The following is a 27,873-nucleotide window of genomic DNA, read 5'->3' on the forward strand; positions in this document are numbered from 1 at the left end:
TTTTGAGCAGCAAATCAGAATATTTGAATGATTTCTGTAGGATCTTGTGACTGGAGTAATGATGCCCATAACTACAGTCACTTATCATGCTTATCATTACTCCAATATCAGCTTTGAAATCACAGGAATAAATTACATTTTAAAATATACTCAGAAAGTAAAAAAAAAAATTAGCATCAAAGAAATGCAGGCTTGGTGAGCAGAAGATAATTCTTTAGAAAATATTAAAAATCTTACTGTTCAAAAACTTTTGACTGGTAGTGTATATATATATATATATATATATATACAGAAGTGGTGGTGGTGGTGGTGCCAGGGCCGATTTTTGTCCCAGTCCAGCCCTGTTATACACATGAATCTGAACTGAATTCAAAGTAAAAATATATACTGTAACTTAAAACGTGCAAAGCATTTATTTTGATAATAGTGTTTAATAAATGATATATAATGACACTAATATTGAAAACAAATATGAGTTGGCCAGTAAGCTGCTCCTTCAGGAGAACACCAGAGGACGCCATTCCCAACTTTTTGCATGTAAACCCTCGACAACAAAAAGCTTAGCAATGTAAATTAACCAAACCGGTCATACCTGCTATTATATATGAAAGACCTAATTCTTCACAGTATGAAGCAGTGAATACTTGTAATATAATATTATATTACATATAATAATATAATGGTATAATATGTTATATGTTCTCAAGGCTTTTAAAAGAAAGAAAAAAACTTGCTTTCTGCTAATATTACATTTAGAAAGTGAGTAGTTTGACGGTGAATACTTAGTTTGTCTACAAGGCTTTCTAAGTGAAATGGCTCAAGTTCATAAGTTAGACTGTGGAGATTGTGTTTGGTTGTGTAAAATGATCCCTGTCTCTTACGTCTACGGCTCTGAATGAAGAGGTCCCCACCCCGAAGTTAACGCTCATTTCTACAGGTTTCCATTCAGTGGAATCAAAATAGCTTCTGCAGTCCTTCTGTCCCATTGTCGGTATGAAACACCCAGTAGGAACGATGAAGCCGTTTCCAAAGTTTACCTAAAGAGCTATACGGATCCTACCTGAGGAATAAATGGACGAATTTGACCTCATAAACGGAATAACTACTGATTCTACATCTAAGAAACGTCTAGCAGTGCATTTGTTTTTTACAGGTGAGCAACTTTTCCAATCCATGACTTGTGATACAGTTTTATAGCTGGTGTTGTTGGAATGTTGGGGAATTTAAAATCAAAATGAAACAGTTTAGAACCATTTAGAATTGAAAAAGTAACAACTTCCTCTTGCCGCTATAACTGATTATTTCCTAGTCATATTGTTGTCTGTATCAACATAGAACCTGGTTGACATGCACAAATCTGTTTTGTTTTTGCTTCTCAAAGTTAAATGTTTTACAGTCATCTCATTAGCTCAGAACTGTGGGTGACCTGTCAGAAGAACCAACACTGAATGCTCTTTGACTTACGTTCATTTGTCCCACAACCTCATCCCAGCTGTTTGGCTCTTTGGAGACCTTATGACATGGAAAAGGAAGCGTAGATCTTCCTCTGGGAGCATGGAGATGGAGTCTGTCATTTCCAGTTGTTATCTAATGTTATTCTATGTAGATAGGCCTTTTTCACATCTGTTATGTGGTCTGATGCACCACCATTGCACCCTCCAATTCCCAAAACACAATAAGATGACTTCCATGTTACCACAGTTTATCAAAACTTCCACTGTTCTGCTTTCACTCTCTGTGGTGATAATGGGCTGTATTGGAGTCCGGTCAAAGCAGAGGTGCTGCTGTAGCCAGTATTTGGATAGTGCTTGCCAGGCCAGGGGCAGTAACTGTGGGGGCTTGTGCTAGATTTCCACCATCCGCTTAAGCAAACATGAGGGGCAGATGAAAACTTTCATACTGAACGTTTGGGGAAAGAGTGATAAAAACCTTCAGTATCAGTGGTGTAGTCTGTATAACACTTGCATATCATTGCTCTTTTGTTGATTTTGATTACCTCCATTGTCCTCATTTGTAAATCCCTTTGGATAAAAGTCAGTGTCTGCTAAATTACTAAATGTAAGGCTGGAATACAATGCATGACTTTTGAAATGCCTACAATATAGGCATCATATACTTGTGGTCACAGAGAAAAACTCACACACTAAACAACTGAGGATCACCCAGACTTTAAAGTAATTGCTAACACAAAGATTGCCCATACATCTAAATAGGCTATATTTCAAGGTGGGTCAGTCTATCTCAAGTGGTCCAAAATTTTTAAAGTTGGTTTAAATTTATGTAAGTAAAAGTCATTCCGAACACAAGAAACTCACAGAGAAGCATGCACCTTGCTAGGAGATGCATGACAAATGAAAACAATGTGTTCTAAAAGTGGCTCAAAATATCAAAGATGTATGATGATATCCTCCGATTGAATGGAATAAAAAATCTAAATCTGTGCCCATTATACACTGCACGGTTTTCTTTTGAAATCTTCTGAAATCCAACTCCAAACTGATCAAATTCTGCAGGCTGGCTCTGACTTGTGACAATTAACGTAATCTTGTCCAGACTGTAATTCGGGGCCAAAATCTGGGCAAAAGTCATGTAGTGTATTCTAGGGTTGAAAAGGGGAGGAAAAATGTCCAAAAGTTTCCAAAAATTGCAGAAACGTTTTGTAAGTTTCCAGAAATTGCCCTCCTTTTTGCAACCCTAGTATATTCCAGCCTAAAATTTGAGAATTTTTCATGTAACAGCATTAATTCTAAAATAAGTAAACATTTTTGGGATTACTCCTAAACTTTCTCTCAGAGGAGTTGTGGAGTGTCTCAGACATGTCTGAACAGGACCAGTGATTGTTATTGTGGCGATGAGCTCATGGAGAATCCGGGAAAAAACCAAAACCTGGAAGATGACACTGTCCTATATTGCCAAATAATGAATTAATTTCAATCATTGCCTAACCCTAAACCTCATGTTATTCCAAACCATATGACTTTCTATCATATGCAGAACACAAAAGTAAATATTTTTTCTGAATGTTCACGCTGCTCAGTTCATGCAAAAAGCATCCAGGGATTTGAAACTGAAAAAAAAAAAGTATCACAAAGATAGTCCATACCTATAAATATGATACTGTTGGTTGATTTTTAATTTTCCACTTTTCCCGTTTTTGAACACTCTTGTTATTTAGACACAAAAAGAAGGTTGAGCAGCTTCCATTGGACCTCTTGATTGACCCTGGTGCTTTTATTCATTTTGAGTGGTTGTCTACCCTTTGTCACTGTATACTTTGGTTGTATGGAAAAGAGCAGCGTGAACATTCTGTAAAATGTCTTCTTTCGTATTCCACAAAAGCAAGAAACTCAGTTTCGAAACAAAATGATAGAGTTTTTACTTTTGAATGCAGTGTTTTAAGCAGCACTGTAATTAAATGCAACATCAGCAATAGTGGTTCTTTGATGTCGTCATCATCCATTGTCTCAGGAATTCAGACTTAACTGTACTTAGATGCAATGGAGGAAGTTCCCCTCCAACTGGGAAGAAAATAGGAAAGAGGGAGTGTGAGTCATACCTGTTCTGGGAAATGAGAGAATCAGTTTAGGACTGAGATGAATCCCACGATGGATTGTGACATGTTGACAAAGGGACTGGAGTGGGATGTGTGGAGGGGATATATGGGATCAATGTTTGAAAACATTACATGCATGGGCACCAAAGTATCTGTTAAGGGAAAAATTTGTTAAATTTGTGTTTTAGTAAATTTGAATCTTTTTATATGATTTATGATTCTTAATTTCTTTCTTTTTGAATTGCTGGCCTTGCATTCACACATTTAATATTTGTTCACCTGTCTGTAGTGGGACTTATCATATGGTGTCAAATTACAGTACGTATGTTTACGTATGTTTATTCAGATACTGGATTCATACACTTAATTAAAAACAAACCCGATCCAAGGTACAATGCAGGTTCACAACAACTGTACCAGGCTGTCAAAATCAGTTCAGAATGCATGTAACAAATTAAAACCGAAATCCAAGAATATAAGAGGGTGGGGCAGAAAACAATGAACTAGGATAGACAAATCCACAGTACACAAATGAACTCTCAGAGCTGCATGTGGGCTGACAGCATTTCACAATGTGCTTACTTGTTTACACAAACAGCAAATATGAACCAGGTGTAAATGACTGAATGGTTTCAGAAGCCTCGGGAATATTGTGGGAACATGGATCAGCAGACATGGATCGTACAGCATGTTTCTTGTTGAGTTACAGTTTGACAGTTGTCTTCTGTAAACGCTGGTATTGTTTTTTTCCCCTCCAGGTCTGTTTGTGTCCCTGCAGACCTCCTGACACTTTCCAGCTCCCCGGAGGAGTAATTTGGCATTGAGGAAGTGCACGTAGCATACAAAGAAATGACTGAGGTAAGTAGCCTGTGTATCTATGTTTAAGGTTTTCAGAAGGTCAGAAATGCTTTTGATTAACAGCCTAAAGTTGCAGAAGAAGAGTCCTCACTGACAATGCCAACTCTTACGTACATACAACGTAAGAAAGAAGAAAAAGCCATCGGTCTACATGCAGTCAGTGTCTTGAAAATGTCTTTAAGCTGTTACATCCAACTTGTCCTTGACTGCAATTTAAAGGTGGTCATACACAAAATGTATGAATAGAACATTTTATTAAAACGATTCCATCAGGCTATAGTGGTTAACTAGCAAACGAGTTCAGTTCAGGCATAAGTAGTTCTACCAAGGGCATGTCATTATTCAGTTTGAGTTAGCGCTGTGTTGACTCGAGTCAGTGTTGACGTCGTAAGATGCTCTTCAGCTGTAAAGCCGCTCTAAAGACAACGATAGTGCCAGTCAGTGCGGTCATATCAATACATTTTTGAAAGTTAATTATCTTTCACATCCCAACTGAGCAAGCCAGAAGGCAACAGTGGCAAGGCAGTACTGTATCCCATCTCATTAAGTTTGGCCTTTTTTAACATTTGTTAAAAGCAACATTTAAAGGAACAAACACAGAACACTTCCTGGAAGCAGCAATGCTATTTCCAATTATACCTGCTCCTGCTATATAATTGATATAATCAGAACAGAAGAGCAAATTATAAAGTTTCAAGAATACTAATTAATTAGCCTACAGTTGGGGAAACGAACTTTGACCACTTTAAGTAACTGTATATTTTTAGATTGTTTCCAAAGCCCTGTACAAGTTCCATTAAGCAAGCATCAAATTAAGTCTTACGTATTGGTTGAGATAGTTGCCTAGCTGCAATTTTAATTACTTTGCATTTAAATGATTAACTTTTGAAGTCTAGAGCACATTCCAGAGTAATTGTTTTTCTTGCATTTAAAGTCTGCTCAATCCATGTTTGACTTTCCAGCAGGTTTTCTCCGCTTCCACTCTACTAAAGCGCTATCGTCTGGCCATGACAGAGTCAAACTCTGTCTCCTCACCATCCGGGACTGCTGCTGAGGACCTGTCAGAGGGTAAGGACATTTCAGCAGATGGGGATCCCAACTTCCCCATGTCTTCACTGGCAGAACTTCTGGACAATGATGATGGGTCACAGCCAGCCCAGGATTCAGCTCGACCTGGACAACAGAATGATATCAAGCAGAACTCGCGAATAAGGTTCCCTGGGGCCTTTAAAAAAGGAGTTCCTAACCCCATGGACCTTCTTGAGTCCACCATGTCTGAGTATCCAGTGGCACCTGGGCCGAAGAAAGCACCTATGGACTCCCTGTTTGACTACGGCACATGTAGGGAGATCAACAACCAGAAAAAACGTAGGAAGAAGCTTCCACGAGGGTGAGAGACATAGCTTCTCATGTGATTGTGTTTTATATTTGGACCACTTTTATTGATCCAGTAGTGGAAAGGGTACAGGAGATGATGAAAGGTGGGGAATGAGATGAGGAAAATGTCAGAATCAAACGTGCATTGCCCAAACACTTGCACTAACCGCTAAACCACAGCCAAGATGCGTTTTAGGTGGTAAATAACCTCTCGCCCTCTCAGATAAGTTGCACCTTCTGCTGGTCATTTATATGATTTATACTCTTTAAACTTTTAAAAAGTTGCTGTTTTCCATACAATAAATCATGTTGATTACTGGCTCAAGTTCAGTTTAATGTACTGAAAAATAAATAAATAGTTTAAATAAATAAATATTTTTGGTATATTTATTATATTTATTTTTAATACACCAAATGACTATATATAGTACTGAATGTATAATATAATATATTATAATATGTATTTCTAATATAACATTCTCCATCTTTCTTTTACACTTAAAGAAGTAGAAATTTGTTAAAAGTGTTTATTCTTTGGGCATGAGTTTCATTACAAGTGAGCCAGGACTGCCACTGCCAAAACAAAACAAAATAAAAATCATTCAAGTGTATACAGTTACCTTCTGGAATCTTAAAACAGAGAGGGACACGTTGTTTACTGGGTGATAGAGTGCAGACTGTGGTTTGAGGACTGCTTATTATGAAATAATCACTCTTCGCAACGTTTCACAATTGCGATGTTTTGAGGTTGTTAATAGTCATAAATATTTAATTGTATAGCACCTTTCATACTGTACATAAAATGCAGCTTAAAGTTCTTTACAGGTCAGAATATAGCAAATAATTGCTTTAATTGTGGTGAGACTGGTCAGATCTCCTCTGAATGCTATACAGACAATGAAGTGTCACTTTTGCATGTATTATGTTCCATGCTGAGGACAGTCTACTCATGATTTTGCACTCTTGATCATGCACAGTGGGGCAAATGAATGTCTGTTTTCTGTTGTTGTTTCCATGAATGCTTTTGGGTTAATGTTTATGTTGAGGTCTGTGAGGCAGTCAGTTTTTCCTCAATACGTAGACTTATTTGTGGAAGTTTTTTCATAGTCCATTAGGACTTGGCTATGGTAAAATTCAAGCCAGGTAGGGTGGTTCCATTACAGCTCATCCGCTACACAACGTTTTCGTGAATGCCCTGCACAGTTTTATATTTGGTAAATGTTCAAAGGTGCAACAAGTAATGTTTCTTCAAAAATAGTTTAATAGTGCTTTTTAGGGTGTAAGTGATCATTAACTTTTGTAAGTGGCTTAAAAAACTTAAGCCAATCCCATCATTAAGGAAGCAGTTTTGCATCACAACCAGCCGTGTCTTGCAATTCAGTCAAGAGTTAGTTTGGGACAGTGAAACATAAAGATACTTGGTGCACTTTTAAATAGAGTTGTAATCTTTAAATTTCCTCTGAAAGTGTATGTTTCCCCCTGCAGGAAGGCTGAGATTGAGATGTCATGTGACGATGGCTCCCCGGATCCTCCTGTTCTTAAAGTCTTCAACCGCTGGCTGTTGTTTGAAGCCGTATCTCGAGCAGATAGAAAAGCTCTGGATGGTCTCCTGCAGTATCTTCAGTCAAATGAAAAGAGGCTGACTGATGAGGAGTTCAAAGGTGCATTCTGGGAATGGTTTAGTCTCTAAGCAAACAGCACTGAGTGTAAATAGAAAATGATTGAACTAAGATGTTCTTGACCGTTTTACTAGAGTAAAGACTATTATTAGGACATTTTGCTTTCCTTAATGATCCCACTTTTTTATTAAAAAGACAAAGCCCTCCTATATTACACATGAGAAATCAACAGGGTCGTGTCCGTAAATATCGCAACCTGTTATGCCTTTTTCGTTTAGCAAAGGAAATTCTATTATATCAGCTGATGTGATCCTGGAGGTTGTATTTCTGCTTCCTGCCTCAAAGGCTCAAGCAAACTTTTAACAGAGAGCAGTAAGAAATCACAGCAAACTGTCACAAATGGAATGAAGGATTCTATTTGAGGAGATCAAACAGATAACCCTGGCTAAAAATAAATAATGAAAAAAACAATCTCACTTGATCCATGAGTGAATCAGGATTTAGAGGAATATTTGATACCTTTATGAAAGAAAGGCAGCAAACATTGCTATTTCATACTTTAGATTAATTATTAAACTTTGTGTACATTTTCTCTCTATTGCTTTTCTAAGTAATCAGACCCAAAATTTGCACTTGCTGGATGATAAAAAAGCCAAACAAAATCCCATAGAAGTACACTGAAAGAGGGACACAAGTCATATCTAGGAGCCAGAATATCATACAGACTTGGGACAGACTCAAATGTTCTTAATAAAATGTAAAACTGTTGCTGATAACAGATGTTCTTTCCTGGACTTTCTGTAGAACCTTCTACAGGGAAGACTTGCCTACCAAAAGCACTTCTGAACCTGCACAGTGGTCACAACGACACCATTCCTGTGTTGGTAGACATTGCCGAACAGACAGGAAACCTGAGAGAGTTCATCAACACGCCCTTCAGAGATGTGTATTATAGGGGTGAGTCCTCCAACCACTAAAGACTGACCAGATTAAACACAAAAATTTCAGACGTCAGAACCAGTTTTCAAGCATCATTTGTCTAAAATGTTTCCAAAATCTGTGGCATGAGCTAACATTTACTCTGAGCAGCTTCCATGAAATCTGAGCAGGAAGGTGGAGTTTCATGTGTGCTCCTGACTGAGCTCAATGTTAGAGAAGTTGCTCCAGAGTTAGCGCTGGGTTTCCTGCAGTCCCCACCCTGTTCAGTACAAAGAGTCCTCACAAGTACTGCTGAATTTAACGCTGTTCCTCTGTGGCCTGTTTAGGGTATTTGAATTTGCCAGTGCCACACCCGATGCACTTCATAACTTTCCTTTCCCTCTGATACAAAAAAATTATAAATGTTTTACATCACAGTATTCAGTGCTGAAGCCTAGCAGCTAAAACACACCAGAGGGTGACAAGTCCGGCTCATGTTATCTCTTCTTTTTTTTATTTTCTTCCATGTCAATTAAAGTGGTAAACAGACAAAATATTAAAAATAATAAACTATATTAAAATATTTATATACACTGCTGTTCAAAAGTTTGTGGTTTTAAAGAAATTGATGCTTTTATTCAGTAATATATATACATGATAGTAAAGTCTTTCACATTGCTACAAAAGATTTTTATTTCAAATAAAATGCTAGTTTCTTTGAACCTTCTAACCACAAAAATAAAAAACATATATATATATATATATATATATATATATACACAATCATGGCCAAAAATATCGGCACCCTTGGTAAATATGATCAAAGAAGGCTATGAAAATTAATCTGCATTGTTAATCCTTTTGATCTTTTATTTAAAAATTCAAAAAAATCTAACCTTTCATTGGATAATAAGAATTTAAAATGAGGGGAAATATCATTATGAAATAAATGTTTTTCTCTTATACACATTTGCCAGTTTAACAGCTCTAAATGTTCTCCTATAATGCTTGATGAGGTTAGAGAACACCTGACAAGAGATCAGAGACCATTCCTTCATCCAGAATCACTCCAGATCCTTTAGATTCCCAGCTCCATGATGGTGCTTCTTCTCTTCAGTTCACCTCACTCATTTTCTACAGGGTTCAGGTCAGAGGACTGGAATGGCCAGCAGAAGCTTGGTTTTGTGCTCAGTGACCCATTTTTGTGTTGTTTTTGAGGTTTGTGTTTGGATTATTGTACGGTTAGAAGATCCAAACATGGCCCATTATAAGATTTCTAACAGAGTCAGTCACTTATAGATTTTTTATCTGTTCTGACGTCCAGGACCTCCAGCAGATATATAGGCCCACAACATTAAAAATACAGCAGTGTATTCCAGTCGTGTCTGATAACTGAATATGCTGGAGTTTGTTTTTGGATGAGCTAGGAGAATTTTTCTTGAAACCCTCCCAAACAACATGTGGTGATGTAGGTGCTGTTTGACAAGATTTTCTGACCCCGAGACTCAACTATTTTCTGCAATTCTCCAGCTGTGGTCCTTGGAGAGTCTTTAGCCACTCAAACTCTCCTTCTCACCGTGCAGTAAGACGATATAGACACACATCCTCTTCCAGGCAGTTTCGTAACATTTTCTGTTGATTGGAAATTCTTAATTATTGCCCTGATGGTAGAAATGGGAATTCATCTCCTTTCTTTAAGCCACTTCACTAATTTGTGAAGCTCAATTATCTTTTGCTGCACCTCAGAAATATATTCTTTGGTTTTTCTCATTGTGATGAATGATTAAGGGAATTTGGGCTTTGTTTTCCCTCCTATTTATATTTCTGTGAAACAGGAAGCCATGGCTGGATAATTTCATGTTCATAATCACCCTGGAGTGCTCAAAATTGTGAATATGAATGGGAATATACTTCAGTGATATTTCCAATGTGTTGTGTCCAACGTGTATTTGAGAAAAACATTTATTTCATAACGATATTTCCCCCCATTTTAAATTCTTATTATCCAATGAAAGGTTCGATTTTTTTTTTTTTTTTTAAATAAAAGATCAAAAGGATTAACAATGCAGATTAATTTTCACAGCGTTCTTTGATCATATTTACCAAGGGTGCCGATATTTTTTGACCATTATATATATATATATATATATATATCAAATGTATATATAATAATATGTTTATTTACATATAGAAATTGTTTTTAAAATTAAGCAGCAACATTGATACTAATAAGCAAAAAAAAAAAAAAATTATATATACATATATATATATATATATATATATGTATATATAATTTTATTTATTTTTTTTGCTTATTAGTATCAATGTTGCTGCTTAATTTTAAAAAATGTTTCTTGAGCACCAAAATGATTTCTGAAGGATCATTTTCCACTGAAGACTGGAGTAATGGCTGCTGAAAATTTAGCTTTGCCATCACAGAAATAAATAACATTTTTAAATATATTAAAATAGAAAACAGTTCTTTTAAATTATAATAATATTTCACAATATTACTGTTTTTACTGTGGTTTTGATCAAATAAACGTGGCCTTGGTGAGCATAAAAGACTTCTTTCAGAAATGTTTGATTATCTTACCGGCTCCAAGCTTTTGAATGGCAGCATATTATAAATATTATACCGTAAATTCATTTTTATTTATATGTTCTGGCAGTAGACTCCTATTTAAACCTAATTTTTATTCCGTTGTAATCTTTGACTTGTTGTTCATGCCAGGTTTGTAATGGGTCACCATACTTGGCCACACACCACTTCCCTTTCCCTTAATAGCAGCATTATAAATTGCAGCATTGGAAGCAGCATTGGAAGTTATAGGTCTCCAAATACATAATAATGTACTTGCGACAGACATTGTGTAGTCTGCCTCTCATTTCCTCAGGAAGCAATCAGTCACTCATTGGTTCAGGTTGTTTACTAGTGCTGGTTCCAGGTCTCCAGGCAGTAAAGTATATAGATAGGCTAATTCTGTCAGTGAGCAGATTTCACTGCCAAAAAGCATTCAAATACACCGAACTACTAAAAGCAAGTAATTTAAGATAATTCCTTTCTTCTTAGTTCAGCCGAGTATAAAATAAAACGTTCCTTGAACTTAGACTTTAAGTTTAGGCATTCTTTATTACTCTGTTAAATCTGTGGACAATAGAAAGAAATAAAGTTTCCATCAGTAATATAAGAGTTTTAGTCACAGTCACGAGGACAAATGTTACTACCGTGCACTGGTGATGCATTTGTTGTTGTTCATGCACACATTAAGATATGAAACCTAATTGTTTTGTAAATATGGACAGAGGGTGGCGATCTGTTCAAACTGATGACACATGGGTCACTGCTAAACATGAATGTTAATAGCTAAAGCAAATCAGAAGCTGAACAAGAAAACAGGCAAGCCGAATATTCTTGTAATAAATGAGTGTTTTCGGTCATCTAAAATAAGAACAAAAGTAGCAAAGAGAGAACAAAACGTGTTTATGTCCTATAGAGCTCTCATAAACACTCGTTATAAAACTACAGGCTCTAGACACAATATGAGCCGGATTGCCTAATTTTCATATTGCAATACTTCCTCTTGTGTAAGATAAGTTGATAGTATCTAATAATATTATGCCGGTTCCCTCTGCTCTGTCTGATAAGATGTATCATAGATATCAGTTTTCCTGTAACGTTACAGAGCGCTTTGGTTTGGATGTTAAGGTCAATTCATTATCACGTGATGAACTGCTTCTTACTGATACTGGCATCTTCATCTATAATATAAATGTGGTGCATCCATAGGTCAGATGGCACTGCATATCGCCATAGAACGACGATGCAAGCAGTACGTGGAGCTTCTGGTGGAGAATGGTGCTGATGTTCATGCTGAGGCCAGGGGCCGATTCTTTCAGCCCAGAGAGGAGGGTGGATACTTCTACTTCGGTGAGTTTGTTGATGCTAGTTTTGTAAAGGTTTAAATAATCTTTATTGTGAGTGAAAAGGAATCCAACCAGTTATTAATGTTTAATGTATTGAGAATATGAGTGGATTGTCAGTGCGTTGTGTAGGATATGAATCTGCTACAGTTGCAGTCATAAATCTTCATTCATATATTGAATGCTTTTAACCTCATTACAACATGCCGGAGCCTTTAACTCCCAAAGTTATGTGTGAGAAGCTCCTGTTCCTGTTTTATCAGTAGTTGTTTCCTGATTTATTAGTAAACATTAAATTAATGCATGTAAATACATGCATAATTAAAAAAAATTTTTTTTTTTACTATATCAAAAGTTCTTTTAGAAAAAGTTTTACCGTTTCCACAAAAATATTAAACCGTACAACCGTTTTCAGCATTGATAATGGAAAATATTTCTTGAGAATCAAATCAGCATATTATAATGATTTCTGAAGGATCATGTGACACTGAAAATTCAGCTTTGCCATTACAGTAATGAATTACATTTTAAAATATATTGAAACGAAAACATTATTTTAAATTGTAAAAATATTGTGACAATAAAATTTATAATAACGTTGCTTTTGATGAGTTAGCATCCGCAAGTCTAGCCTTTATGACTTTGCCAATGAATAACCAATACATTTTGGCCCAGTGTTTGCCATAGTAACATCAGGTTATTTTCTTTCCTTTTTCCAAAGAAACTCTCTTTAGTTGGCAAATGTGAGATGCATTACACAGTTTACATTCATTAAATGTTTAGCTGTGAGTAAAAAGGTTTCTGTAGCTTAGAGGAAAACCAACAAGACATTATGTCACAAATGAAACAAGTGGAAGAGAGTGAATGGAGCCTCTGTGTTTGCAACGGAAAATACAGTACAAGGGTCTTATATTTGGAGGCCTGATGATGGTCTGAAGTATACTAGAAAAGTTTCCTCTCATCTGCCTAAACACATTCTGCCCCCTGTTAATGAGATGTGTTACTACAGCTGTGTGAAAATTGACTTTCTTAAAGGGATAGTCCACCTTAAATGCTGATGTTGTTCCAAACCCACATGCATTTCTATCTTCTGTGGAACACAAAAACAGATATTCTGAAGAATACGATGTTGGAAACTAAACCGTTTTGCAAAAATACAATGGATGTCAATGGGTTTGGGTGAGTAAATAATGACACGGTTTTCTTTTTTGGGTGAACTATCCCTTTGATGCATGCTTCTACGCGCTATTGTGCATGATTCGTTAGTGTAAGTTATTCCAAAGAAAAAGTCTTTTTTCATCAAACTGTAAGCTTTGCTTTACTCTGAAGTGTCATCTTTGGATAATGTGTGTAAGTCCTGCCCCTACATTTCTTTTGTCATGTCAAATATTCTAATTAGTTTATCCCCACAGGATGTTAGAGGTTACAAAGCCGTGATTTTAAAATCAAGCTAAGAATTTGAGTTCCCTATTCATGAGCCTCATTTACATCTCACAAATGTTAAACCCCAAAACAAGACGTCTGCTTTGGAACTGATTGAAAGATGCAAAACTATTTTAAAATAATCCAAGGATGACAGAATAGGATTATCTTTTCTGGTGCTCTGCCAGGAGTCTCCATCTCTCTTTTATTCACCTGTAAATAATTTTCATTTGTATTAGACACGGCTGTCAGTGTTTAATCCCTCCTGATCTGAGCACGAAGGGAGTCATTCGCCGCGGAGCTTCCCGGTGACGTGAGCGTGAACCTGTGAGCACTGACAGCTAATGTGATTTAGCAGTCACACTAACTGCTCTCTGAGCGCGTGCAAATCAATGAGAGCGAAGCGTTTCTATAAGAAGTGTCACCCCTGGCAACAGCTCACTCTCAAGGCTCTCTGTTTGGTTTTCCTGTTTGAGATGGAAACGAGCACTAATTGAGTGCTGGAAACAAATAGTGACATTTAGATCAAAGCGCATTTGTCATGAGAGCCCTGCAAAGGACTGATTGACTTTTAGTGGCTAATTGTTTTTCTTCATCGTGGTGTTTAGTAAAGGATAATGATAGATAAAAGGGGCATCTGGAGGTTGGAGTCTAATGGCTGGGCAGAAATCCTACAGAAGATGGCAGGTGGTTGCAGTTTTGTGTTTTGGATGCTGGTCCTCATCAGGCTTTTTAACTATCTTAACCATCAAGACTTCCTTTTGCAACCTGATTTATCAGACTATGATGGTCAATCAACAGCTGAACCAGCTCCAAACCAGCATAAACCATAATGATTGTCTAGACTTTTTTTTTTTTAAATTAAGAAGTCTCATGTTCACCAAGGCTGCATTTAAAAAAAAAAAATGCAGTAAAAACTGTAATATCGTGACACATTATTACAATTTAAAATAGCTGTTTTCTATCCTAAAGGGATAGTTCACCCAAAAATAAAAATTCTGTTATTAATTACTCCGTGTCGCTCCAAACCCGTAAGACCTTCGTTCATCTTCGGAACACAAATTAAGATGTTTTTGATGAATTCCAAGAGCTTTCTGACCCTCTATAGACAGAAAGGGTCCTTACACGATCAAGGTCCAGAAACGTAGCGAGGAGATCGGTAAAATAGTCCATGTGACATCAGGGGTTCATCCGTAATTTTGCAAAGCTACGAGAATACTTTTTGCGCGCAAAAAATAAAGATTTTATCGATGTCCTTGCTACGTTTCTGGACCTTGATCTTGTTAGGACCCTTGCTGTCTATGGGAGGGTCAGAGAGCTCTCAGAATTTGTGTTCTGAAGTCTTACGGGTTTGGAACGACACGATGGTGAGTAATTAATGACAGAATTTTCATTTTTAAAATATATTGCCTGTGTTGGCAATGCTGACTTTTTAGAAGAAACCCTAACCTTGTAGTAAGTACATGTATTTAATTTATATTACTTAGTACTTAAATGTATAATTACACTGTAACAAGGACACGTTAAAATAAAGTGTAACCAAATGTTTGAATGATTTTTCTTTTTTTTACAATTGAAACAAATTGACAACTGAAATTGATAGTCTCTTTCTCATTGCACAGGTGAGCTGCCTCTCTCACTCGCAGCTTGTACCAACCAACCAGATATGGTGCACTACCTGACCGAGAACAGCCACAAGGCAGCAGATCTGCGGAGGCAGGACTCGAGGGGAAACACAGTCCTGCACGCCCTGGTCCATATCGCTGACAACACTCGGGACAACACGCGTTTCGTCACTAAGATGTACGACTTGCTGCTCATTAAATGTGCCAAACTCTACCCAGACTGCAACTTGGAGAATGTACTCAACAATGATAGCATGTCCCCTCTTATGATGGCCGCCAAGCTGGGTAAAATTGGGGTAGGAGATTGCCTTATGCCAGCTTTAGGAACATGCATTAGGAAAGTGTGATAGGAAATGGCGAAGCAAACTAAAATGAAATGTTGTTTTTTTTTTCCACAGGTGTTCCAGCACATCATCCGGAGAGAGATAAAAGATGAGGAGGCTCGACATCTTTCCCGGAAATTTAAGGACTGGGCTTATGGACCCGTATACTCCAACCTGTATGATCTGTCTTCACTGGATACCTGCGGAGAGGAAGTCTCTGTTCTGGAGATTCTCGTCTACAACAGCAGGATTGAGGTGAACTTGTAGACAAAATAAAGTGAGGGAGATAGACTGTGCTGTATGGCACTCCATATTTTGTCAAATGAGATTAGAGCCCTTGCAGACCTGAACAGCGCAAGCTGAATGATTGAATGAATAAGTTGTTGTGAATGTATAGAAAAGCATTTATGGAAATGGTATAAAAATACAGCCAAATACTCTCTTGATTATGGCAGTTTCAGTGATTCTGACATGTTTGCGCCCTCAGAATCGCCATGAGATGTTGGCGGTGGAACCCATAAACGAGCTGCTGAGGGCCAAGTGGCAAAAGTTTGCCGCTGTGACCTTCTACATCAGTGTGTTTTCCTACCTTGCCACCATGATCATCTTCACTCTTGTGGCCTACTATCGCCCATCCACGGGTACAGTGAGTATAGTCTAAATTATTTTAAGGCAAGTCAGTTTGCTCAGCAGCCATCTTGGCTTTGCCCCATAGTTGCCCCATTCAAGCAGATGGAAGATGTATTAGTCTTATGGGGCAACTATGGGGCAAAGCCAAGATGGCTGCTGAGCAAATTGGCTTGTTGAAGATTACATTTGGCAGTATATTCCACCAATCAAATGACAAAAACAGGGCTTAAAGTTCTCCGGCACCATGCCTGATCTCCGGCGTGCAGCGTTTGGCTGCAGAAAAAAATAATCCTACATTTAAAAAAAAAAACTTATATCACTTTCGAGTCCATGAGTTTGCCTAGCTTTCACTCTCAACCAAACTAACATAACTAGCCAATCAGAATTGTTTGCTTCTATAAACACGACGTGCATAATAGTATCAGAGTCGCAGCCCTGATGAATGGAGAAGTGCGACAAAAAGCTGCGAGGCGCAATGGTCAAAGATGTCCATCTAGTGCATATTTACGTCGAAAAACATGTAAATTAAAAAGCATCGGAGCTTTGTAAACAGCTCAGAGTAATGTCATCTCCATAAGAACGATATGATTGCCAGAACATATTTACTGGGATTTTTGAAAGGGTCCTGTTCACACATGATCTCTTAATGGTAACTTACCGGTAATTTACCAGTAAAGACTTTATGTGTGAAAGAGGCTAAAGCAGGGCTGTCTAAACTCGGTCCTGGAGGGCCGGTGTCCTGCAGAGTTTAGCTCCAGCTTGCCTCAACACACCTGCATGGAAGCTTCTAGTATGCCTAGTAAGACCTTGATTAGCTGCTTCAGGTGTGTTTAATTAGGGTTGGAGCTAAACTCTGCAGGACACCGGCCGTCCAGGACCGAGTTTAGAAGTAACTCTTCCTCTGCATATGCTGTGAGAATCATTCATCTGGGAAAACGGTGTGCATTATCTCACTAGATTTGAAATGTAAATCATTAAACCTTTGCCAACACAGGGGAATATACGTCAACCTACTTTTAAATATGCCATTTATTGTACATCGTGATTTCAAAATAAAAGTTTCTGAGTTTGCATGTGGCCAAATATTAAAATTATATGGATTTAAACATTGTTTAATCACGCTGTAAAGTGAAACAGGCCGTTGGCGCCCTCTGTAGGTATTTGTTATAATACATAATGTACAGTTGGTTATGTTCATATTATGTATAGGTATGTATTTTAACAGTGTTGTTCAATAAAACCATGCAGTTACTTTTGATATTTTATTTGAGCCTGCCTTATCGTTAGTTTATATATAAATAGTCATACTAAAGCCTGGTTTTCACTTAGGTCTGTTTGTTAATAAAAATACCAGATTACTTGATTACCAAAATAATCATTAGTTACAGCCCTAGTTTAGCTAAAATATTTCAAAATGCAACTGCACTGTTTTACTTTTTGTAATTAAAAGACACTCGTCATTGAAATAGTATTAAAATATTGTCTTTCTAGTGAACCAAGTGTCTGTATTTTGTCTCATCTTTTAGTTAAGTGTGTTAATAAGCGGTAAATATAGCTCATAATTTTCCAAGTGTATGTTATAGCATTCATTCTTCAGGTCAACCATATATTCATGAACACAAAAATCTGTTTGAATAAGGAAAGCAATAACTTTGCCATAGTATCCTTTCAAATGTTTGAGTTGTCACAGTCATTGCATGCTTTGCATGTGCTGCCCCCATAACCCCCCGACCCGCCGGAAAAAAGTTCAGGCTCAGGATTTCTTTTGCTTTAACCCCTGCAAAAACAATGGTGTTAGAATTAAATTCAGCTTCTTTAGCTCAAATCAGGCTAAAACATGCTACATATTTGTCCAGCGAGTATATTGAGTTTTTCTATGAATAGTTTGTTCTGTTCAAAAGTTTTGGGTCAGTAAGATTGTTTTATACTACATTATATTTCGAAAGATTTCTGTTTCAAATAAATGATGTTTGAACAAGCAACACAATTGATTTAAATATTTCTTCTTATTATCAATGAGCAGCAAATCAGCATATTAGAATGATCTCTATAGGATCATGTGACACTGAAGACTGGAGTAATGATGCTGAAATTTCACAATGTTACTGTCTTATTATATTTTTGATGGAATAAATGCAACCTTGGTGAGCAGCATAAGACACTTACAGACCCCAAACCTTTGAACGATAGTGTACATGTGGGTGTTCATGTTTTTTTGTTTAAAAATACAGAGTAATAGTTCCTCCTGCATGAAAGAGAGTTCATGAGATGCTTTCTGGGACTGAACAGGTCTGTAGTTGATTCCTGAATCTTATACCCACACAGCCCCCTTACGCCTACAACTCTACAGAAGACAAGGTGCGTTTGGCAGGCGAGATCATAACCGTGGCTTCTGGAGTCTTTTTCTTCGCAACAAATGTAAGCTTTTATATACACAACAACCAATCATTTTTAATACTTTTTTAATTTGTAAGATCACACTTCCATCTGAGCTTGCTGAAAGATTGTATGTTTTAGTATGCAAAATCACTCTTTCTCTCCCTATCTTTCCTCCTTAGCTATCAGCATTTCTTGGTTTTCTCCCCTGATTTAGATTAAGGACCTTTTCCTGAAGAAGTGCCCGGGGGTGAATTCTTTATTTATTGATGGATCCTTTCAACTTCTCTAGTAAGACACTCGGTCCCATTCTTTGTGTCTTCCTTTACTCTCCTTTATGTCTTTCCCTGAGGCGATTTTCTCCCTCTTTTTAATTGAGCCGTCTAATTAATTCCAGAACCCATTCTTGGCATGTTTTAATAGTTAATCTCCTTGCATAAAAACAGCACGATCTAAGCAGAGATGACTGCAGTTCACCGATATGTTTATGTTAATTATAATTAATATATGGCATTGCTAAACCAGTGAGGCATTTTGCATTTGAAAAGCAAATCTTACATATTGAAACTCAGCAAATAAGAACCGAAAGACGTTCTGTAACCTTCACAAGTACAAAATATGAAAATAGCCAGAGGCCACAGCATGTTAAGTTATCAATTTTGAACTGACAATTAGTCGTCGGTAACCTAAAGCAATTGGTAACCTTAATAGTTGAAGTATGTTGATGAAGAGTACATTACCTGTTGACCAATCCCTTGTGTTTCCATAGCTTCATCTACTCCGTGTTGGTGCTGGTGAGTGCAGCGCTGTATCTGTCAGGGATCGAGGCCTACGTGTCTGTGATGGTGTTTGCTCTTGCATTAGGTTGGATGAACACCCTGTATTTTACCAGAGGCCTTAAACTCACTGGAACTTACAGCATCATGATTCAAAAGGTATGAAAAGAGCAGGTTTAGGACCATGTGCAGTACATTTCATTTAACCATGCTAAATGGTTAATTTACCATTTTCAACATCATTACTCCAGTCTTCAGTGTCACATCATTCTGATATGCTGAGTAACATTTCTTATTATTATCAATGTTGAAAACTTGCTTAATATTTTAATGAAAACAGTCATACATTTTTTCAGGATTCTTTGATGAATAGAAAGCTCTAAAGAACTGATAAATACATAAACATGCACTATATACTGTAAATAATCTGTGCATATTCATATATAAGTGTGTTTTAATGTTTAGTAAGGTCCACTGAAAATGGGATCATGAGGTTTTCTTTTTCTGATGTAAATATAGTGAAAGGTAGAGACATTGATGAAACATTTGAATATGTTTGTATATAGTTAATGCTATATTATCCCCCATCACCCCAACAATATTTTATTTAAGATATGTTCTTGATCGTGCTGCTTGTTAAACAGCATGTCTTCATAGTTAAGTGTATAACAAGCTGCTGTTTCCAGTAATGACTACAATCCTAACAGTGTACACTGCTGCTAGAAACTACATAAAACCCTTAAAATAATTAGCATCCTTGCTGGTCTGCATTCTTCTTATATTATCAATGTAATTAAGAGACCATTCCGTTTACCCATTGTGTCTTCAATTTGGATATTTTGTTCAGATCCTCATCAAAGATTTGTTCCGGTTCCTGCTGGTCTACGTGCTCTTCATGATCGGCTATGCATCAGGTATTCTAGTAATAATAGTTAAATTATTGGTATTTTATGGAAACATTTGCCGGAATGAATGACTCTGACTATTTCGTTTTGTATTCTGCACCAGCGTTAGTGTCACTGCTGAAAATCTGCCCTGAAAAGAGTGTATGTAATGGTACCTGCCCTAAATACCCAGAATGCCGAGATACAAACACCTTCAGTGAATTTCTGTTGGACCTGTTTAAGCTGACCATAGGCATTGGAGAGCTGGACGACATGTTGAAAGGCGCACAGTATCCCGTCGTCTTCCTCATTCTCCTAGTCACCTACATTATTCTCACCTTCGTCCTGTTACTCAACATGTTAATTGCTTTGATGGGGGAGACAGTGGGACAGGTGTCCAAAGAGAGCAAGCAGATCTGGAAACTGCAGGTGAGTGAGGGCTATACAAAAGGTCAAATGTGGCAGTCTGTTATATAGAATAGTATAAAGGTTAAGGTCATTTGACCAAAATTTTTTATTTTTTCTCATCATTTACTCTTCTTCATGTGATTTCAACCCCATATATTTTAATTGCTTCTGTGAATCATGAGATGTAACGCAGAATGTCAGAGATTTTATTTTCCACGTAGCAACATTAAATGGCAATTCATACCGACATAAAAGTATCATAAAAGCTCCATACGCCTTTGTATTTTGTATCCTTTTTGGCTGCATGAATTATCATCAGTGTTGGGGAGTAATCAGAATGAGCTTTATTGGCCAGGTATATTTACACATACAAGGAATTTGTTATAGTGACAGAAGCTCCACAGTGCAACAGAAAGACAGCAACAGGACAGGACACAGATAATAAAAGAATAATATACAAATAGGCAATATACAAAACAGCAAAAACACAATATAATATAGATAATTATTTGTGTAAAGGTCTGATATGTCCAAATTTGAAATGAAAAAATAAGTATGTGTTATGAATAAATAATGTATAATAGAGTTGTGTGTTCCACGTTTATTGTCAAGTGTTCATGAGATGGATTGCCTGAGGGAAGAAACTGTTCCTGTGTCTGGTCGTTCTGGGGCTCAGAGCTCTGTAGCGTCGACCAGACGGTAACGGTTCAAAGAGGTTGTGTGCTGGATGTGAGGGGTCCAGAGTGATTTTACCAGCCCTTTTGCTCACTCTGGATAAGTACAGTTCTTGGAGAGTGGGGAGGGTTGTACCAATGATTCGCTCAGCAGTCCGGACAACCCTCCGTAGTCTTCTGAGGTCATATTTGGTAGCTGAGCTGAACCAGACAGTTATTGAAGTGCAGAGGATGGATTCAATGCTGGCGAAGGAAGTACAACCTATGCTGGGCCTTTTTCACAATGGACTCAATGTGATTGTCCCACTTCAAGTCCTGAGAAATTGTGGTGCCCAGGAATCTGAATGACTGATTTTTCAAACCCGCAGTAGAACTCATTCAGGTCGTCTGCCAGTTGTTGATTCTCCTGAGTGCTGGGGGATGGTGTCTTGTAACTGGTGATATCTTTCATACCTTTACCTTTCCACACTGAAGCAGAATCACTGGAAGAGAATTTGTTCCTTAGCTTGTCAGAATAATTCCTCTTTGCCACTCTGATCTTCTTTTCCAGTGTGTATTTGGCCTGTTTATACAAGATTTATCCCCCTTTCTGTAAGCATCTTCTTTGGCCTGACGGAGCTGTCTGAGTTTTGCAGTGAACCATGGTTTGTCGTTGTTGTAAGTTAGATGAGTCTTGGTAGGAATGCGCATATCCTCACAGAAACTGATATAAGATGTTACCGTCTCTGTGAGCTCGTCCAGATCATTTGCAGTAGCTTCGAAAACAGTCCAATCAGTGAGAGAGAAACAGGCTTGTAAATCCTGCTCTGTTTCATTAGTCCATCTTTTAACAGTTCTTAATACAGGTTTTGCAGATTTAAGTTTCTGCCTGTAGGTCGGTATGAGATGAACCCAACAGTGAACCAAGAGAGTCCTAAAGCTGCTCGTGGAACAGAGTGCTATGCGTCCTTTATCGCTGTGTAACAGTGATCCAATATATTACTGTCTCTGGTGGGACATGTGATGTGCTGTCTGTATTTTGGCAGTTAACGGGAGAGATTTTCTTTCCCCGAGAATGATTACAACAGAGTCCGGGTGTTTTTGTTCTGTGTCTGTGATCAGATCAGCGAGTTTCTGTAAAGCTGAGCTCGCATTTGCTTGCGGTGGAATGTAGACACTCACGAGAATTAACGAACAAATCTCCCACGGCGAATAGAACGGCTTGCAGTTAATGAAGAGTGTTTCTAGATTTGAACAGCACATCTTCTTTAACACAGTTACATCTGTACACCACCTCTCATTGATGTAAAAGCATGTCCCGCCCCAGCGCGATTTCCCTGTTGATTCCGCATCGCAATCTGCTCTGATCAGCTGGAAGTTAGCCAGATGTAGCACGCTGTCCGGTATGTCGCCATTCAGCCAGGTTTCCGTGAAACACAGAGCAGCAGAGTTAGAAAAATCCTTGTTTGTCCGGGAGAGCAGAAGGAGTTTGTCCGTTTTGTTGGGTAGAGAGCGGAGATTCGCCAGATGGATGCTAGGCAACGCTGTTCGAAATCCGCACTCCTGAAGCGTTTGACCAGAGCTACAGCTCCGCCAACTACAATGTCCAGCAAAATGTCCGAATAATCAAAATCCGGTAAAAGATTTTGTGGTGTGTTCTGCTGAATGTTCTGCAGGTCATCCCTGGTAAAACTGATCGTGTTTGAGAAACAAATGTTTCAGGAGTTTGGGACACAGAACAGGACTTGCTTATTCGAGTTTTATTTCCTATTTGGATTTATGTACATGCTTTATTATTAAAGATTAACTGTTTTTTCCAAAGCATTGTTAGTTTCCAGCGTTTCCTGTCCCAGCTATGCAAAGATTTGAGTTCAAAAACAGTATCATAGCTATTAAACTATATCTTATGATTTTAAATCTGTATTTAAGCTCAGAACAATCTCAAAGTAAAAAGAGGTGCTAAAGTCTGATTTTGTGGTGGCTGTGCTTTCAAATGTAATTTTTATAATCTTAATTCAAGTGATGAAGGATTTTGAAAGTCTGATAGTAATCTGTAAGGCTAACCCTAACAGTTGTAAACATTTGTTAGAAATCTAGAAAAGTAATCAAATGTTATCAGTTACATTAATAAAGTAATTTAAATAGGGTAACTTGTAATCTGTAACCTTTTACATTTCCAAAGTAGTCTTCCCAACGCTTATTTTCATAGATATTAGTTATGGAAGAATCTGCTTTTGTGTTTTCTTGAAACAGAGAGAGAGAGAGAGAATGACATGAGTGTGAGAAAGTGAACGATGATAGTTGTTGGGTCAACTATTCCTTTGCGTTTTTGTTTCAGTGGTTTATTTAGATGCACATCTGACACTTCAGTTTTTGGTTAAATTCTGTCTAAAGCTTTTACCGCCGCTTTCCTCTCTAACATGTCATTTTCCTTTTGTTTGCATCAGTGGGCAACTACTATCCTGGACATCGAGCGGTCCTTCCCTGTGTGTCTGCGGAAGTCTTTCCGTGCTGGAGAGATGGTTACTGTGGGCAAGGGCTTGGATGGAACGCCAGACAAACGCTGGTGCTTCAGGTAGAACTACAAGATATCTGCTACTCATTTATTCAATTACAGCGTAACCCTTCAAATCATTTACAACACTTTTGGGCTTTCATTCTATAGAGTGGACGAGGTCAAGTGGTCCCACTGGAATCAAAATCTGGGGATCATAAATGAGGATCCAGGTCAGAAAGACCATTATGAGCAGACACAGGGCGGACGAGGCCTTCGAAGAGGTCAGTAAATGAGCAGACATGATGAGTTTGCATTTCACTGTTTTAATTCATTTTGATGAATACTAAATCTGTTTTTTGCGAGTGGGATGAATTAATGCGCATTTAGTCTAGAACTACAGTAACATGTTCACACAGCGCATTGTCAGTCAATGAATGGGAAAAAAGTAACGCAGATATTTTCTCGTAAATTAAAAAGTAATATTATTACGTAACTCGCATTACTTGTAATACGTTACCCCCAACACTGACTAGGAGATGCGTTGGCTATGCATTGAGATGCTTATAGCAGCAGCCCCACTTATTTGAGATGCACATCCCTAATACACAGAAATGTATGTTTGAAAAATCAACTAACAAATATAATTTCTCATCTCTACTCCAACAGATCGTTGGTCCACTGTCGTCCCAAGAGTGGTTGAGCTGAACAGGGGCTCCAGAGACCATATTGTGGAGCTGGAGCCTCTCACAGGCAGACACAGACACAAGTCTGAAAGCTAAATCTGAACGCCAACTGTCTGCCCAGTAATAAAAGTTTCAAGGGCTTGACCCTCTTTTATGTATTTTCTAAAAGCTGACAATAGTTGTAGAGTTTTTCATCACTATATCATCCATATATTATGACTTTTAAAAGTATCTTGATTGTGTTTTACATGTATATTTGGACCCATGAGACACATCTGATATGTAATATTGAAGTGTTTTTTCATGGAGTGTGCAATAGATTTTATAAAGTGATTTTTTTTATTTTACTATTATTTTGATCAAAAAACAACACTCCACAAGGACTTGGATTTGAGTAGCAGCGTCTGTCTGCTCTATTGATTTCTGCTGACATTTTTGTGGATTATGTGGAAAAGGTTATATAATCAATAATCATGTCAGATTACCTCAGTGTTAAATGTGATAAAGTACAGTCCTTTTTTTATTAAAAAATCATATGGTTATTCTTTTGTTATATTGCCAACCTATTATGAAAAGACAAAAAATGCTGCTCTGATTTGGCCTTTGGCTTTGTTTTGTAATTAAGTTCATGTAGAAAACAGATGGCACCCACACTAAGAGTGTGCACGACGCCAGACAGCAGCAGTTTGCGTTTTTCACCTCAGTATGCCAGCAATAGTGTGACACTGAACTTAATTGGTGTGATAGTAGTAATGATTTAAAGCGACCCGTTCAGTTTAGAGGTTTCTTATTTCACTGATAAACCCATGCCAAAAGACACAATGGCACATATTGTAGGGGAACTATTTTATGCATTTTTTAAATATTTTATATATTTTTTTCTGAGTACAAAAGGCATATACTGTATGCTGTAGTACACAATTTTTTTTTTTTTTTGGTGTTATTTTTGAAGTCCATGAAGTGTGATTTAGAGGACTTGAACAGGGATCTGTCTGTGTTTTGTTTACAGGCCTGATTTCCACACTCTAGTCATTTTAAAAAATCCTTGATATTTTATTAGACACTAAGTATAGTTTAGGTATCAAAGGAGTGTTCAGAAATAGATGGTAATATATTCATGGTAGCAGATATTATCCTGCCAGTATGTTAGATGTTTGATGCTGCTGTCGATAAGCATTATTTTATGTGCTGACTATTCAAACAATCAGAGAGATTTGTTCCATCAACAATAAAGAGATTCTGGATCGCCCACTTTTAACCATCTGAAAGTCTTATTTTCATTTGTGTGCTACTTATTGTATTTTTAATTAATCTCCTTTGTTTCTTAATCACTGATCTGATTGCCTTAAGCATGCAAAAAGGAAAGAATTGAAATTGATTACTTTTCTAAAGGAATCTTCAGCAGTCCTATTTAACGTGCCATTAGAAAAAAAAATAGTTTCAGCAATTCTTTCACATCATGGCGTAATAGCTCTAAAACATTCCAATAAAACTCATAAAATATATTGCTTTGTTTTAATAAGTATGAATGTAATTTCATGCGTCTCATTTCAGCTAATAAAAAAGTGATTTAAAATCTAGTCCTAAATATATTTTGCATTTATAGAGCTAAAATTAAGTTGTAACTCTTGTCTGAAAAAGTTTGTGCACTAATAAATAGCAATTTTAACTTTTGTATGCATGCGTTTATAAAACTGCCCATATAATAAAGTCATAAACATTTCCAGTTTATGCTTTATTAACATTCCTGCTGTTCTGCCTCGGTTAAATGCTTTTACTGTGTGCTTCTTGGCCCACTAACAAGTCCAAACAAAACGGTTTTTGGTTCAGAGAGTCAAAGAACCGTTCGAACCGATTCAGATAGTCAAATAACCGTTCGAACCGATTCAGAGAATCAAAGAACCGTTCGAACCGATTCAGATAGTCAAAGAACCGTTCGAACCGATTCAGAGAATCAAAGAACCGTTCGAACCGATTCAGAGAGTCAAAGAACCGTTCGAACCAATTCAGATAGTCAAAGAACCTTTCGAACCGATTCAGAGAATCAAAGAACCGTCCGAACCGATTCAGAGAGTCAAAGAGCGACTCGATCATTAGATAATGAACACATTTTTAATAATGATTTAAGAAAATTATCTGATTTAACAGTCAACATCATTACTGGGATAACCTACTTATAGAATGAGACCATTCAAAAACACATTTTTAGAAAAAACAAATACTATTTAAATTCATACTGTTAACAAATGTTCCGTTCGATGTGGAGCTTCTGCAAAAGTCTTCAACTCAAGTCTAGCCGCCTGCTTCAAGGCGATTTGTAGCGTTTGTTTTTCTGTTGACCACTAGATGGCGATAAAGTGCTGTATGGCTGTCCCAACACACTTCAACTGAAGTTTACATAATTTACACACAGATAGCTAATCAATATTGTATTTTTAGATTTTATTTTTATGTGTATTATGACTATTAATTTGTCATGTTTGAAAAAAACAGCAAAGAAAAGCTTGTAAATATGTACAGTATGTATCCCAAAGTACAACAACCATGCTGTCAAAAAATGGAAGTACCATAGTACTTTTTTACACCGTTAGGGGAATAAAAATGACACCTTCCTTCAGACCAGACCAGTGAAGTCCCAATACAAACAACACAGAATATACAACCGCCATGCACAAATATTCCCTCAAACCGAGACCATACATGAACAGCCAAGACTCCATGACACCTGCTAAAGATGGTCCAGTGCACCGTCCACTGAAAATCAAATCACTGCTAGAGTCACGATTTGCAAGAACACCTGCTACACCGCCCCCCGTCTTTGCCGTCATTTTCCACCACCTTGGTGACAGGCGACATTTTGACAACCTGCAAGATTTGATTGTTTTTTGCATGCTCAGTAGCAATCTAGGAGCTCCCCCTCGCTCCCCCTTCATCTTCTGCCTCCACCGCTGAAGGACATGCTGGATCTATTGCCACCTCTCCGAGGAGGCTAATCCTCTTTAGCTCCAACTTTAACTAGGCCATTAATCCCACAGGAGTTTATCTAAGCACTGAGCACCTCGCACTGCTGACACTTTAGCCTACCCACCCTCCTTCTCTCCCTTCTCTCTCTCACTCTCTGTAAGTAGGGCACGGTCTGGGCCGACAAGTGTCACCGTCAGCACCTCTGTAACCGCAGTAGAACCTAAGCGGCTCAGCTCCGACCGCACACTCCTCAGAGAGAACGACAGACCACAGGTGAGAGCTGCAGGAAGGAGAAAATGCGATAGAATGACGCAGGAAGGAAATGAATAAGAAGTGATGGATGATACGAAGAAGAAAGATGAATGTTTGGCCTCAGAAAAGTG

At 37.6% G+C, this 27,873-nt stretch overlaps 1 protein-coding gene across 1 annotated transcript; it reads left to right on the top strand.

Annotated features, from left to right (window-relative positions):
- The first annotated feature begins 926 nt into the window (after positions 1 to 926).
- On the top strand, positions 927 to 26,253 carry LOC306869972 (transient receptor potential cation channel subfamily V member 4-like). Its single transcript, XM_079416961.1, has 17 exons — positions 927 to 1,153; positions 4,312 to 4,411; positions 5,374 to 5,801; positions 7,274 to 7,449; positions 8,212 to 8,364; positions 12,116 to 12,256; positions 15,294 to 15,592; positions 15,695 to 15,874; positions 16,107 to 16,265; positions 18,575 to 18,667; positions 18,843 to 18,916; positions 19,395 to 19,560; positions 20,249 to 20,315; positions 20,410 to 20,714; positions 23,794 to 23,921; positions 24,012 to 24,124; positions 24,510 to 26,253. Exons 2-17 carry the CDS (start codon positions 4,403 to 4,405, stop codon positions 24,620 to 24,622), a joined length of 2,604 nt encoding a protein of 867 aa, XP_079273087.1. The 5' UTR covers positions 927 to 1,153; positions 4,312 to 4,402; the 3' UTR covers positions 24,623 to 26,253.
- Positions 26,254 to 27,873: the final 1,620 nt, after the last annotated feature.

Source organism: Barbus barbus (assembly GCF_936440315.1).
Source record: "Barbus barbus genome assembly, chromosome: 5".
Taxonomy (NCBI): domain Eukaryota; kingdom Metazoa; phylum Chordata; class Actinopteri; order Cypriniformes; family Cyprinidae; genus Barbus; species Barbus barbus.

Coding starts and splice junctions, on each gene's coding strand:
- LOC306869972 (XM_079416961.1), top strand. Junction 15,875..16,106: donor TCTACAACAGCAGGATTGAG/GTGAACTTGTAG, acceptor TTGCGCCCTCAG/AATCGCCATGAGATGTTGGC. Junction 18,668..18,842: donor TCTTTTTCTTCGCAACAAAT/GTAAGCTTTTAT, acceptor CCCCTGATTTAG/ATTAAGGACCTTTTCCTGAA.